The sequence below is a fragment of the Urtica dioica genome, chromosome 9 (assembly GCF_054948205.1).
Source record: "Urtica dioica subsp. dioica isolate 48M chromosome 9, U.dioica_male_clone48M_v1_H2, whole genome shotgun sequence".
NCBI lineage: Eukaryota > Viridiplantae > Streptophyta > Magnoliopsida > Rosales > Urticaceae > Urtica > Urtica dioica.
Genome location: NC_142764.1, coordinates 24,120,687 through 24,133,075, shown reverse-complemented (window position 1 = coordinate 24,133,075; position 12,389 = coordinate 24,120,687). Strand labels below are relative to the sequence as shown.

The 12,389-nt window shown below is 37.9% G+C and overlaps 1 protein-coding gene across 1 annotated transcript; it reads left to right on the top strand.

Moving 5' to 3' along the window:
- Nucleotides 1-8,127: 8,127 nt before the first annotated feature.
- Nucleotides 8,128-11,615, top strand: LOC149386021 (serine carboxypeptidase-like 31). Its single transcript, XM_089627030.1, has 10 exons — nucleotides 8,128-8,533; nucleotides 9,154-9,261; nucleotides 9,344-9,439; nucleotides 9,516-9,608; nucleotides 9,704-9,786; nucleotides 9,871-10,170; nucleotides 10,246-10,379; nucleotides 10,884-10,979; nucleotides 11,089-11,194; nucleotides 11,294-11,615. Exons 1-10 carry the CDS (start codon nucleotides 8,224-8,226, stop codon nucleotides 11,441-11,443), a joined length of 1,476 nt encoding a protein of 491 aa, XP_089483156.1. The 5' UTR covers nucleotides 8,128-8,223; the 3' UTR covers nucleotides 11,444-11,615.
- Nucleotides 11,616-12,389: the final 774 nt, after the last annotated feature.

Genomic DNA, 12,389 nt, shown 5'->3' with positions numbered 1-12,389 from the left:
CTAAAATCTATAAATACCCCCCCATTTCATTCATTTTCTTCACACCTTTCCTTCAAACTCTCTCAAACTCTCTCAAATTCTCTCAATCTCAATCTCAAATTCTCTCACACTCTCTCGATTTTAATCTCAAATTCTCTCTAACGCTTTCATTTTTTCATGGCCTCCTCATCCCGAAGGGGAAGAGCTTCCCGAGGTCAACAAATGCACCGTTTTGAAGAAAATTGGTTGCACTTATCTCAAAACGCCCCCGACCCAAACACCCAATACTCATTCGATCCAAATTATGTTGCTCCTACTTTCAACCATTCGGAATTCACCGAAATTCCAAACACCCAAGTGCCATACTACCCTCAAATGGATCCCGAGCAAACCTATCAAGCTCAAATTCCGCCATCCGAAGTGGCTTTTCAAGAATTTCAAGTATTCGAGCAACATTATCGTGAATCCCAAAATCCAAATGAAGAAGAAGATGACGATGAAACCCAAAATCCAAATGAAGAAGAGGAGGAGGAGGAGGAAGAAGAAGAAGACCTACCACCACCACCACCACCACCACCACCTCAACCTCGAAGTCAAGTTCCACGACTTCGACAACGTGAACAACAAGAGGAGACCCGACAACGACGACAACGACAACAACAACAACAACAACGTGAAGCACCTCAACAACAACAACAACTACCTCAACAACAACAACCACCACGACGTCGTGCTAGGTCCGTTGTGTGGACCTTCTTTGAAGAGGTGATTGCGAACGGCGAAAAAGCCGGAAAATGTCACAGTTGTGGCAAAATCTTCAGCGCTCACAACACAAGAGTCGGGACGTCGCTATTGTGGAGTCATCACAGGCACTGCCAGGGGACTCAATCTGGAGCCTCGTCAAGCCAGGTAAGTCACATCGATCCTGTAAGCTTTAGGCGTGAGTTAGTAGAATATTTTGTTTCCACCGATCAATCTTTTAGTCATATCGAATCTCAAGGCTTCGTTAGATTCATTAGTTCTATAATTCCAAATGTTCAAATAATGTCTAGGAAAGCCTTGAGATCCGATATCCTAAAATGGTTTTTAGGAGAAAAGGAACAAATGAAAGACACCATATCATCTGGTAGATATAGCGTTGCCTTAACCTCGGATATATGGACTGGTCAATCTAAGATGGATTTCATGAGCGTTGTAGTGCACAATATAGACGACGATTGGAACCTAAACAAACGTATCATTGCCTTTAGGAGGATAGAAGGTTCTCACACTAGTGAAAACATCTTAGACATCATAGTTAGTGTTATAGGTGAGTGGGGTTTGACCAATAGGGTTATATCTGTAACCTTAGATAATGCCACAAGCAACAACGCCATGATTAGGGAGTTAAAGGAGAAACTTAACGTTGACGATACCCTTTTGCATCAACGTTGTGCTACCCATATCATAAACCTCATAGTTCAAGCCGGAGCCGCTAGTTATGACCCTTCGATCAACAAGATTAGGAATTACATTAGTTGGATAAATAGTTCAACCTCTAGAGTAGATGAGCTTAAGAGACGCCTTAGACTAAACGGTCTTCAAGAACGCACCTTTCACCTAGATAACAAAATTAGGTGGAATTCTACCTTTCTCATGTTGACCAACTTCTTATCCGAGCATTACGTCAATGTTATTGTTTCTTACATTAACAGCGAACATGGGGAAAACGCTATATCCGAATATGATATTAGGATGGCTGAATCATTTGTTTCTTTTCTCGACATTTTTTTACAAAGAAACTTGTTATCTCTCTGCTGTTTACACTCCTACTTCTTTTCTCGGTCTTCATACTATGACCGCAATTGCTGTGCATCTTGATAAATATAAAAACGAAACAATTTTTCAAGATTCTATTCAAGCAATGACAGCCAAGTTTTTAAAATATTGGGGGGCTGGAAAGGTTCCATTATTATACGGTTTTGGAGCCATTCTAGACGTCCGATGTAAAATTGGTGGTTTAAAAAAATTTCTGAAGTACATTAGAAACCATTTCGTGGACCAAGATTATGTTGCACTTGATCTCCCGGTCTTGTCATCTATGGCACAAGACATCCTCACCATCCCTGTTTCAACCGTGTCATCTGAGGCGGCTTTTAGTAGCGCGGGCCGCATCATCGACGATAGAAGATGTAGCTTGAAACCGGAGATGGTCGAAACATTGACGTACGGTAAGGATTGGATTCAACATAGAAATCGAGCACAAGAAACATTCATGTGCTTCGATATTCTTGACGATTTTGAAGTTGATTTCGCAAATGTAAACATAAATGGTTAGATTAACTTGTATAACTAAGGGATATCCCGGCCCTTGTCCGGGATAAATTTTCAAATAATTAACGAGGAAAGGGGTGCTCTTTTTCCTCGCCGTCGCACCTTTTTAGGGGTCGGTGATGTTTTTTAGGAGGCCCATTTATAATTTCACATTTTTTTTTATTAATTTTTCTACCCATTTACTTCACAATCTTTTCAATTAAGTCTTTGTATATAATTATTTAACTTCATTTAAATCTTCATTTCTACCCACTTAATTTAAATTCCTTACAATTACATCCTTCTATTTAATTATTTAAATTCTTTTAAAAAGTTATTTTTTTATATTTTTTTTATGCCTAACGGGGTCCCGGATTCCCGTTAGGCCGAATCCCGCTCCCGTCCCACTACATAACGGGACGGGACTCTCGTTTGGCCAATTAACGGGAGGGGACAGATAACGGTAGCGGGAGACGCGGGAGATCCGCTAGACCAGGTTTAATTGCTGCACATACAATCGATAGGAAAACTCAGACCACTGTTTAGGAAACTTTCTTTTGCACCGCCGTTCAACATTGTGCATAATCATCATATTCATCACACAATGGTCGAGAAATATCTGTCCGAACTGGCCGTATATAACAGATGATAGTATTAATTTCCACTTCTTCGGAGATTGAATAGCATAATAAGATGAATGAGAACACATAAACAAATGCCGAGTCAATTTCGTTTGAAATAAAGTTTTTATCCAGCAAATATTAAGCGAATGATTCCATCTTTCCACATGGGCAACATTTATTACCGCTTACTTAGATAAAGGGGGCGTATAAACAAATAAAAATAGAAGGATGGTTTAGCTAAATAGCATATTAAATAGTGAAAGTTTGCTTAAAATTAGAAGAATAGACAAAATGTGCAGTAATCGGATTTTAAAAATAAAACTATTCTTAAAATTAATATTTTGAAAATAATAAATTATTTGTAATAATGATCAAAAGTTTTAATTTTTGTGTCAAAAAATATTTGACAACGTAACTTTCAATTTTTTTGTTGAAAATATAAAACTTTAACTATTTAGCTAATCAATTAGAATCAAATAACTATTTTATACCATTTTTCCATAAAAATATGAAAGCCACCAATTATACAAGGAAGGCATTTTTCTTTATCCACGTAATAATTGATGCTGATGTAACTCAAAATCTTGAGAGGGAATATCAGTCCTTGTGTTGCTAAACAGTGGAACACTAGGTTAAAAAAAAACAGTGGAATACTTTCCTTTTTCCACTAGGACAAATATAGTCATCCGGTTCGACGATTGTCGCACCAAATACCTCAAAAGTCGCACCTAAAAGTCCGTCGCTAAAGATATTAGGTGCGACATGTCGCACCTAATATGTATACCTTTAGGTGCGACACTTTTAGGCCCAAGCGGATCATTTCATATCAGGCGACTTTGTCGCACCTAATAGGTTATTTTAATTAAAAAAATGAGAGAGAGAGAGAGAGAGAGAGAGAGAGAGAGAGAGAGATGTAGGCGGCGAGGCGGGGGAGGCTGGTCACGGCCCGCGGGGCGGTGGACTGGCTGAGAGAGAGAGAGAGAGAGAGAGAGAGAGAGAGAGTTTGTGAAATTTGAGAGACGGTGAGACGGAGAGAGAGAGAGGGGGGGACGTACCGGAGCGGGCTGGTCCAGGCGGCGGGGCGGGGGAGACTAGTCACGGCCGGCGGGGCGCGGGGCGGGGGGCTGACTGAGAGAGAGAGAGAGAGCGCGGGGCGGGGCTGGCTGAGAGAGATAGAGCGAATGAGTGAAAGAGAAGAAGAGGCTCGGGGTTAAAACCCCTAAAACTATTGGGTGCGACATTGTCGCACCTAATAATCATATTGGGTGCGACATTGTCGCACCTAATAATCATATTGGGTGCGACTAAGTCGCACCCAATATGAAATCCCAAATCCGAAAAATTTCGGAGGGATTCGGCGGGGAAGTTTAAATTTGAAACCCATTGGGTGCGACATTTGTCGCACCTAAAGGTATTAGGTGCGACAAATTCATATTAGGTGCGACATTCTCGCACCGAAGAACACTAAACATTAGCGAAATTTTTAGTCATCCGGATGAGTATCCGGTGCGACATGTCACACCTAATATGGGCTTAGGTGCGACTATTAGGTGCGACATGTCGTACCTAATACCCTTTCGCACCCAATATGTTAATTTGTAGTAGTGTTCGTGTATCAAATTAGTTTATAAATTTTAATATATTACGTCATCAATTAACGTCAGTTTCCTTATATATTTATTTCTCTTTCTTCTGAAGTTCCCAGAGATATGGTTGTAGCAAAAAAAAAAAAAAAAAAAAAAGAAAGTGTTTTCATTGATCTGTTTTTATTTATTTATTTTAACAGTGTGTTCTCATTGATCATGTCAATGAGTCAACAATCCACACCACCAGCACTTGGGTTCTCCGCTATGATAGTTATTATTATTTTTTTTTATTTGCAAGAATTCTAGAAAGAAACAATTATAATTATTTTTAGTGATCAATAGAACTAAATGTTAGATATATTACAATAATAATATTTATAGAGCGGAAAATAAAAAAGTATGCACGGAAATAATATAAACAAAAAAGAAATACAAATTAATATTTTATTGTAGAAACCGGTGAGAAAAGAACGACAAATAAAAATAATAAACATAACCTTAAACCAGAAAAAAGAAGACGTTGAGGACCGACGGTTTCTTTAAAGCTTATATCGCTCTCCCATGAGTGTTGTAGTTGCTGAACGATAAGCATCTCGAGATACAACAATATTAAGAAGAATTTTATACCAACGATACTTCTTCGGTGAATCAAACCCGTGACGAAAATTATCACCGACTACAAGAAAAATTGACAAAGCAATTTCGGGAGAGAAAGTTGAGAGAGGAGATGCGTTTTCGAGTTGTGTTCGAATGAGAGCACCATGACACTTTTTATAGCCACAGTCTTAGAGTGGTTACACAGTTTGAACCACAACAAAAACGGTCCAGCCATAATAACCATTAAATTCATTAATGCATTTTAATTCGCTGATAACAGTCACTTAAACTTTCATGAACGTTTTTTATTTGCATGCCAAAAAACCGCTGTATTTAAATGCTTACATCATTCAAAAAATTAATTCCCGACATAACAAAAGAGTTATTTGAGGAATTAAAGTTTTCAGAAGTGAATTTTGTAATAAAAAGATAAGTATTATCACAAACAAGCCCAAGCTCGACTAGGCACAACCACAGCGACGCCGCGCGCATGTGTGTGGTTAATTTCGGCATCCCTAAACCTTTGCCACTCTACAAAATTAGGTCACCATTGAGAACCCAAAACCTTTTGAACAAATTAGTTATATAAGGTCCTACATTTGTTCATTCCCACTAGGACTCTTGCATTTCACTTCCTACACACAATTAATGTGTTTCTTTAAGCATACTTTAAGCATCAATTTCTCATCATTATAGCTCTAATTTTGACAAACTAATAATCGATATTATAACCCTTTCCGAAAGAAATAATAATACGCTTTAATTAAATAATTCCGTTGAGTGGATCCCATTTAAATATTTTCTTAAAATCACCCGTCCACAAGATAATAAATATTCTTTAGTATCAAAATATAATTTCATTCCAACACTAGATATTCATGATAGTCATTCAAAATTAATTGTAGACAAAATTTCATAATAGCCCTTGTTTTAGTGAAATAGACAAAATTCGACACTATAAATAAAGTAATTGACACTTTTGTATGAGATATTTACCATTTATATAAATTGATAAACATGACTAAAATATTTATATACACATGACACGTATATATTTAATTGAAACTTTTACTATCTTGCTTCTTTTAGTCAAACCTTTGGTTTGCATTTGAACAGCCTAAAAAATAATTTTTTTTTTAAATCAATGCGTAGATTTCCTAAAGTAATAAATGAATATAATCATACACATTTGTTTGTGAGAAAAGAATCGTACATTTATTTTTTTTCCATTACCTTTTCGCACTACTACAAATTTGATTTTCTGATGCACATCACTATCAGGTGCGACTAGTCGCACCTAATTATCGCATCTAAATGAGTCGCACCTGATTAGCACCAGAAGTCCAAAAAAATTCGCTGAAATTATCAGGTGGGACTAGTCGCACCTGATTGTTTTAAATTTTAAACAGACCAATTCTCCTCCTTCTTTTTTCATCCAGTTATGACGTGGCTTCCAAAATTAATTTTTTTTTTAATATTATCGGGTGCGACTAGTCGCACCCGATAACTTATCAAGTGCGACTAGTCGCACCTAAAAGATCCATCGGATGCGACAAAGTCGCACCTGTAATTTAGGTTTTTGTATAAATCGGAATCTTCTGCACTTCGTCTTCCCCACTTCGCAGACATTTAAAAAAAAAAAAGCTCTCTCTCTCTCTCTCTCTCTCTCTTGCTCTGCCTCACTGAGCCACTACCTCCGTGCGCTTCTCCACCGGATTTTCTCCGCCGTCCCCTACTGCGACCACCACCGGTATTTCTCTCTCTCTCTCTCACTGAAATTGAATCTCGGTTTTTAAACTCCGAATGTCTCTCTCTCTATCTCTCTGCCTCACAGACACGTCCCGAGCCCCTCCGAACCTCGCCTGGCGCTCAGCCCCTTGGCCTCGAGCCCCTCCGACCACAGCTCCGGCGCTGCCCCTCCGAACCTCTGCCGAGCCTTGTTCCCGCTCACTCTCCGGCTCACTCTCACTCTCCGGCTCTCTCTCTGCCTCACTCTCACTCTCTCCTTCAGGTCATCGTTAGCTCTTCCGGCCGAGCTTCCGACCGCCGCTCAGCCTCGACAGCCTCGGCGTCTCTGCCCCGACAGCCCTGCTGCCTCGACGCGTGCTCAGCCTCGGCGTCGCTGCAATCCCAGTAAGCTATCTCTCACCGCCTCTCTCTCTCTCTCTCTCTCTTATTTTCCCTTTGACTGAACCGAGAACCGAGAGCAGGGCTGCTGTTGTCCCGAGCTGTACTGTATCCCGCCTTAATATATTATTTTGGATTAAATTTAGGTGCGACTTTTGGTGCGCGAAGTCGCACCTAAATGTCGCACCTGATAGTAATGACTTTCAGGTGCGGAAAGTCGCACCTAAAATCATCAGGTGCGGACTTTCAGATGCGACTTTGTCGCATCTAAAGTCGCACATAATGCTATATTTTGTACTAGAGTCGTTTTAATAAAGATAGTGACATTTCTGTCTACCAGAATAAATTTTGTTTTAGTAAAGGCACTATCGGCCAGGATTACATGATATATTAGCAGTGCAAAGCGCAGGTGACACTATCGGCCAAGATTACATAGTATGTGGCACTATTGGCCAATATTACATACTTATTAGAATAAATCCTAGGGGGCATGCATTTTTGCATCCCATGGGGGCTTGAACCCATGACCTCTCCGTCGATGTGTGTGTGAGATTACCGATAGATCAAGCTAGATACGGTAATATAATACTATTAATTAGTATTAATACTACAGAATAATATAGATGCGCAGAATAAGATATATTATATGCACAATAATTCAAAAATAAAAAAAGAAAGATTTTTTTGCACATACTTTTATCAAGTATATCAAATAAGAAGATTAATCCGATTATTTCCCTAACTATTAACCCCTTATATAGTTTTCTGTCCCAAATTAAAAATCGAGAAATTTCGCGTGACTACTAAAGCATCGCCACGTCAGAATCCTTCTCTCTATTATGAAACAGCTTTTTATATTTTCTATTCTCACAAATATGTTTAGTGGATGGACTAGTTCACTGACCTGGTGACAATAAATAGACCATTTGTAGGTTTTTTTTTAAAATGCACCATTCATAAATCCTTCAACAATATTTGCCTCAAACTAGAAGTCACTTAGTGATATTTGCCTCTCAAACATGGCCAATATTTTCATGCCAAAACATGTGGTCTTTGCTTTCGCTTTGCCTCTCCTATTTCACGCCCTTCAGTCCTTTGCGCTTGTTTCCGGGTCAAGGCATTGGAAATGGTCAAGCAATGGTGATTCGAGACCGTTGGGGAACGTTGACCACCTCGTCACAGGCTTGCCAGGTCAGCCTAGGGTTGACTTCCGACACTACGCCGGTCACGTCACGGTGGACCAGACCAACGGAAGAGCTCTCTTTTACTGGTTTTATGAGGCCGCTCATAGCCCAACCGAAAAGCCCTTGGTCTTGTGGCTCAATGGAGGTAATTAATTAATTAATACAATTTTGGAGTTTCTAATTATACTGAATATTGATGCCTTACCCAAAATTTATTTGACTATTTTCACTTTTTCTATGTGTGTAAATATTCGAAACCCAGAAGAACAATATATATGATCGGTAATATTATGATCAAAAGCATATATTCCTGTTATTAGGTTCTGACGCAACCTTTTGCTCTTGTAGTGGGGACGGAAATTTAAGACCTTCCACTTAAAATTAATCATTCTTCGTTAGGCCAATAGTTCACAATGTTTTGGTCATAAAAATAATTAATTATCCATATAAAATCTCAATCTAAAGGAGAAAGAAAAGCGAACGAGGACTATAATTGTTTCTTCTTCTTTTCAATGTTAACATCGTTCAAATGTTGCCTTATCCTTGGACACACTACATAATAAAAACACTAAATGAATGGAAAGTTTATACCAAAGAGCATATTAAGAGCACGATGGAATATTTTAATCTCTTAGTGGATATTTCTGCATGTGTAGACATGTTTTCCAACTCAGCCAATGAATATACAGAGATTTGTTAATTATAATGGAGCTTTTGCATAAATTTGCTCTCTGCTAAGGTGACAAGATGGTATATATGTTTCAGGTCCTGGGTGCTCTTCTGTGGGTTATGGAGCGACCCAAGAGATTGGTCCTTTCATAGTGGACACTGATGGCCATGGCCTTAAATTTAATCCTTTTTCATGGAATACAGGTAAATTTTCAATTAATTAATTCCCCAGGGTGGTCCATTAACGTACCTAATACTAATATTAGTTTAATCAACGGTGACGCAGAGGCCAACATGCTATTCCTGGAATCTCCTGTTGGGGTTGGCTTTTCATACTCAAACACCACTACCGATTATGACAAACTGGGTGATACCTTTACAGGTCGGTTATATATATACCATATATAATATATATATATATATATTAACAGTATGTAGATATCTTTCTGTTTGATCAGCAAACGACGCCTATAGTTTCTTGCACAACTGGTTCCTCAAGTTTCCCTCCTACAGAAACAGATCTTTTTACATTGCCGGAGAGAGCTACGCAGGTAAATACACACATACATAAAAATATTACATATAAGTCTAACACCCCCCCCAAAAAAAAAAATTATCATTAATCATCATTATGGATACTTAACAGGAAAGTACGTACCTGAGTTGGCTGAGCTCATCAATGACAAAAACACAGACCCTTCTCTCCACATCGACCTCAAGGGCATCCTGGTAATTGATTACACGTCCCAGTCCCAAGGCTGAAACAGTGAACTAATTTATTTATTTATAAATTTTATTTGATCATACGTACAGCTGGGAAACCCTGAGACGTCCGACGCGGAGGATTGGAGAGGGTTGGTTGACTACGCGTGGAGCCACGCGGTGGTGTCGGACGAGACTCACAAGGCGGTGAGAGACAACTGCGACTTCAACAGCAATGCCACGTGGGACAACCACCGGTGCAGCGACGCCGTGGACGAGGTTCTCAACAACTACAAGGAGATCGATATCTACAGCCTCTATACCTCCCTCTGTAGCTCCAACTCCGCTTCTTCTTCTGATGATGACAGTACTACTTCCTTGCAGTTCATGACCAAACGCTCTTCCACCATGGTATGTGATAATCTATACTGTACATGCATGTATCCATAAAGTCGAGTTATAATGAGTGTATGTATGTATGTATAGATGCCTAGGATAATGGGTGGGTATTACGATCCTTGCCTTGATGACTACGCAAAAGCTTTTTACAACAGACTAGACGTTCAGAAGGCTCTCCACGTCAGCGACGGTTCCAATCTCAGAAACTGGACTATCTGCAAGTACGTGTGTTTGCTTTGTGTTTCTATATATCAAGCTTCTTTTTTTTAGCATTTTCGTCCCTTGGTGATTTTGTAACATTTTGGTCTTTTCGTAATATTTATTTTACCAATATCTGAAGAACTTACAAATGTTCACTAACTAAACTAAGATTGTAATTTTAAAAGTATAATCCAAATAGTCGTCTAAAGATTTAAATTTGTGTAACGTTTATAATTATTTAGTATATATTTTTAAGAGCAAAATGTAATTAAATAAGCTTAAAAAATAACATATGTTTTGTTTTCAAATATGTTTTAAGTTAAATAATTATTTATTTTTCAAAATGACCAAAATATGCTACAAAATCAATAGATTATGGACCAAAATGCTGAAAAACAAACTGTAGACCAAAATACCACAAGCATAAAAATAAAGGGACTATTTGTATAAAAAAAGAACTTATATAATTCCATCATCTCCTTCAGTATTATTCAATCACTTTATTTGTCTGTTCTTCTTGCTAGCTTTAAAATATTCAACGGTTGGTCCGAATCAAAGCCATCTGTTCTTCCAATATATAAGAAGCTTATTGGAGCAGGGCTCAAAATATGGGTGTACAGGTACAACATTATATAAGAGTGTTAAATAAAATAAAATACTATATTATATACACCATCGGTTCAATTGCGATATGACCATTTTATAAATTGTGGGTGTGTGGAATATCAGTGGGGACACAGATGGAAGAGTTCCTGTATTGTCAACGAGATACAGTTTGAGTTCTCTTGGGCTTCCCATCACCAAATCATGGAGGCCTTGGTATCACCAGAAGGAGGTGATAACTATTGAAAGCTCACTTAATTAGTGCTATTTTCATTATATGGCTCTATAATTTCCAAAGATTTTAACTTGGTTGATATATATGCGGTGATAGGTGAGTGGTTGGTTTCAAGAGTATGAAGGGTTGACTTTTGCGACATTTAGGGGAGCTGGGCATGCAGTGCCTATCTTCAAGCCCAACAATTCTCTCGCTTTCTTCGCGTCGTTTCTCAATGGAGATTCTCCACAGTCAACACGGTCGTGATGATCATCAATCGATCACTATACTACTACTACTACTGTGCATCCTCATATGTATACACGACATGATATAGTGGGGTTTTGAATTAGATTTTGCTCCTATTATAAATCCAATATGTAAAACGGCCTTCTTAAGAAGTACTGTAGCGAATAAATATAAGAAGAAGAAGAAGAAGCTAAAACAAAAACAAAATATGATAGTAGTGTTTGAGCCACTACCAAATATATATAAAGAGTTTCCTTTTGTTTGTCTGGCTGTCCCAAAACGCCACCTTTCTGTTACAAATTTATAGTTGCAAAGCACTTATATATACTAATTTCATAATGTTTAGCATGTCATAAAACGTTAGTGTGTTGGTAATCCAAACACAATGACTCAAATACTTGGAGATGTCTGTTTTCCGACATATGTTGCTATAACTGTAGAGATCGTAATTCTCCACTAAATAACACATGTTGAATAAAAACAACACCAAAAGGAAAATAATTGCCATCTTACTATCTCATGTCCCCAAATAAGTTACTCTCACTAAATATTTGTAATAAAATCTAAAAGCTAAAATAAGAATGGTGAATTTTCCCTTACAAATTTGCAAGTCTTACATTACTCCTTTTACCACAAGAACACCCTTATCCTAATTGTTGGTCACCGATTCCATTTAGTTTGTCGACAATACTTTTTAGGGCTCTATATCTAACTAGTGACTAACAAATTTAAATTTTGCTAAATAACCAAAATTTTGTTAATTTTGCAAAATAACCATTAATAGAAAACGAGGATAAAATATTCAAAATATCCTTTATTAAATATTTCAGAATAAAAAATAAAAAATGTGTCATTAAATGAGTTTATTATAGTCACGTTTATTAATCATTCAATTTTTAATTATCTCTCTCTCCTCTTTAATGTGGAGCTCGAATGCTAATTTACAGACATTAACAAATATAAA

What these genes read in the sequence shown, in the direction of transcription:
- LOC149386021 (XM_089627030.1), top strand. Translation starts at nt 8,224, where the DNA reads ATGGCCAATATTTTCATGCCAAAACATGTGGTCTTTGCTTTCGCTTTG. An exon ending in TCGACCTCAAGGGCATCCTG is followed by an intron (nt 9,787 to 9,870) that starts GTAATTGATTAC and finishes TCATACGTACAG; the next exon opens with CTGGGAAACCCTGAGACGTC. An exon ending in AGAAACTGGACTATCTGCAA is followed by an intron (nt 10,380 to 10,883) that starts GTACGTGTGTTT and finishes TCTTCTTGCTAG; the next exon opens with CTTTAAAATATTCAACGGTT.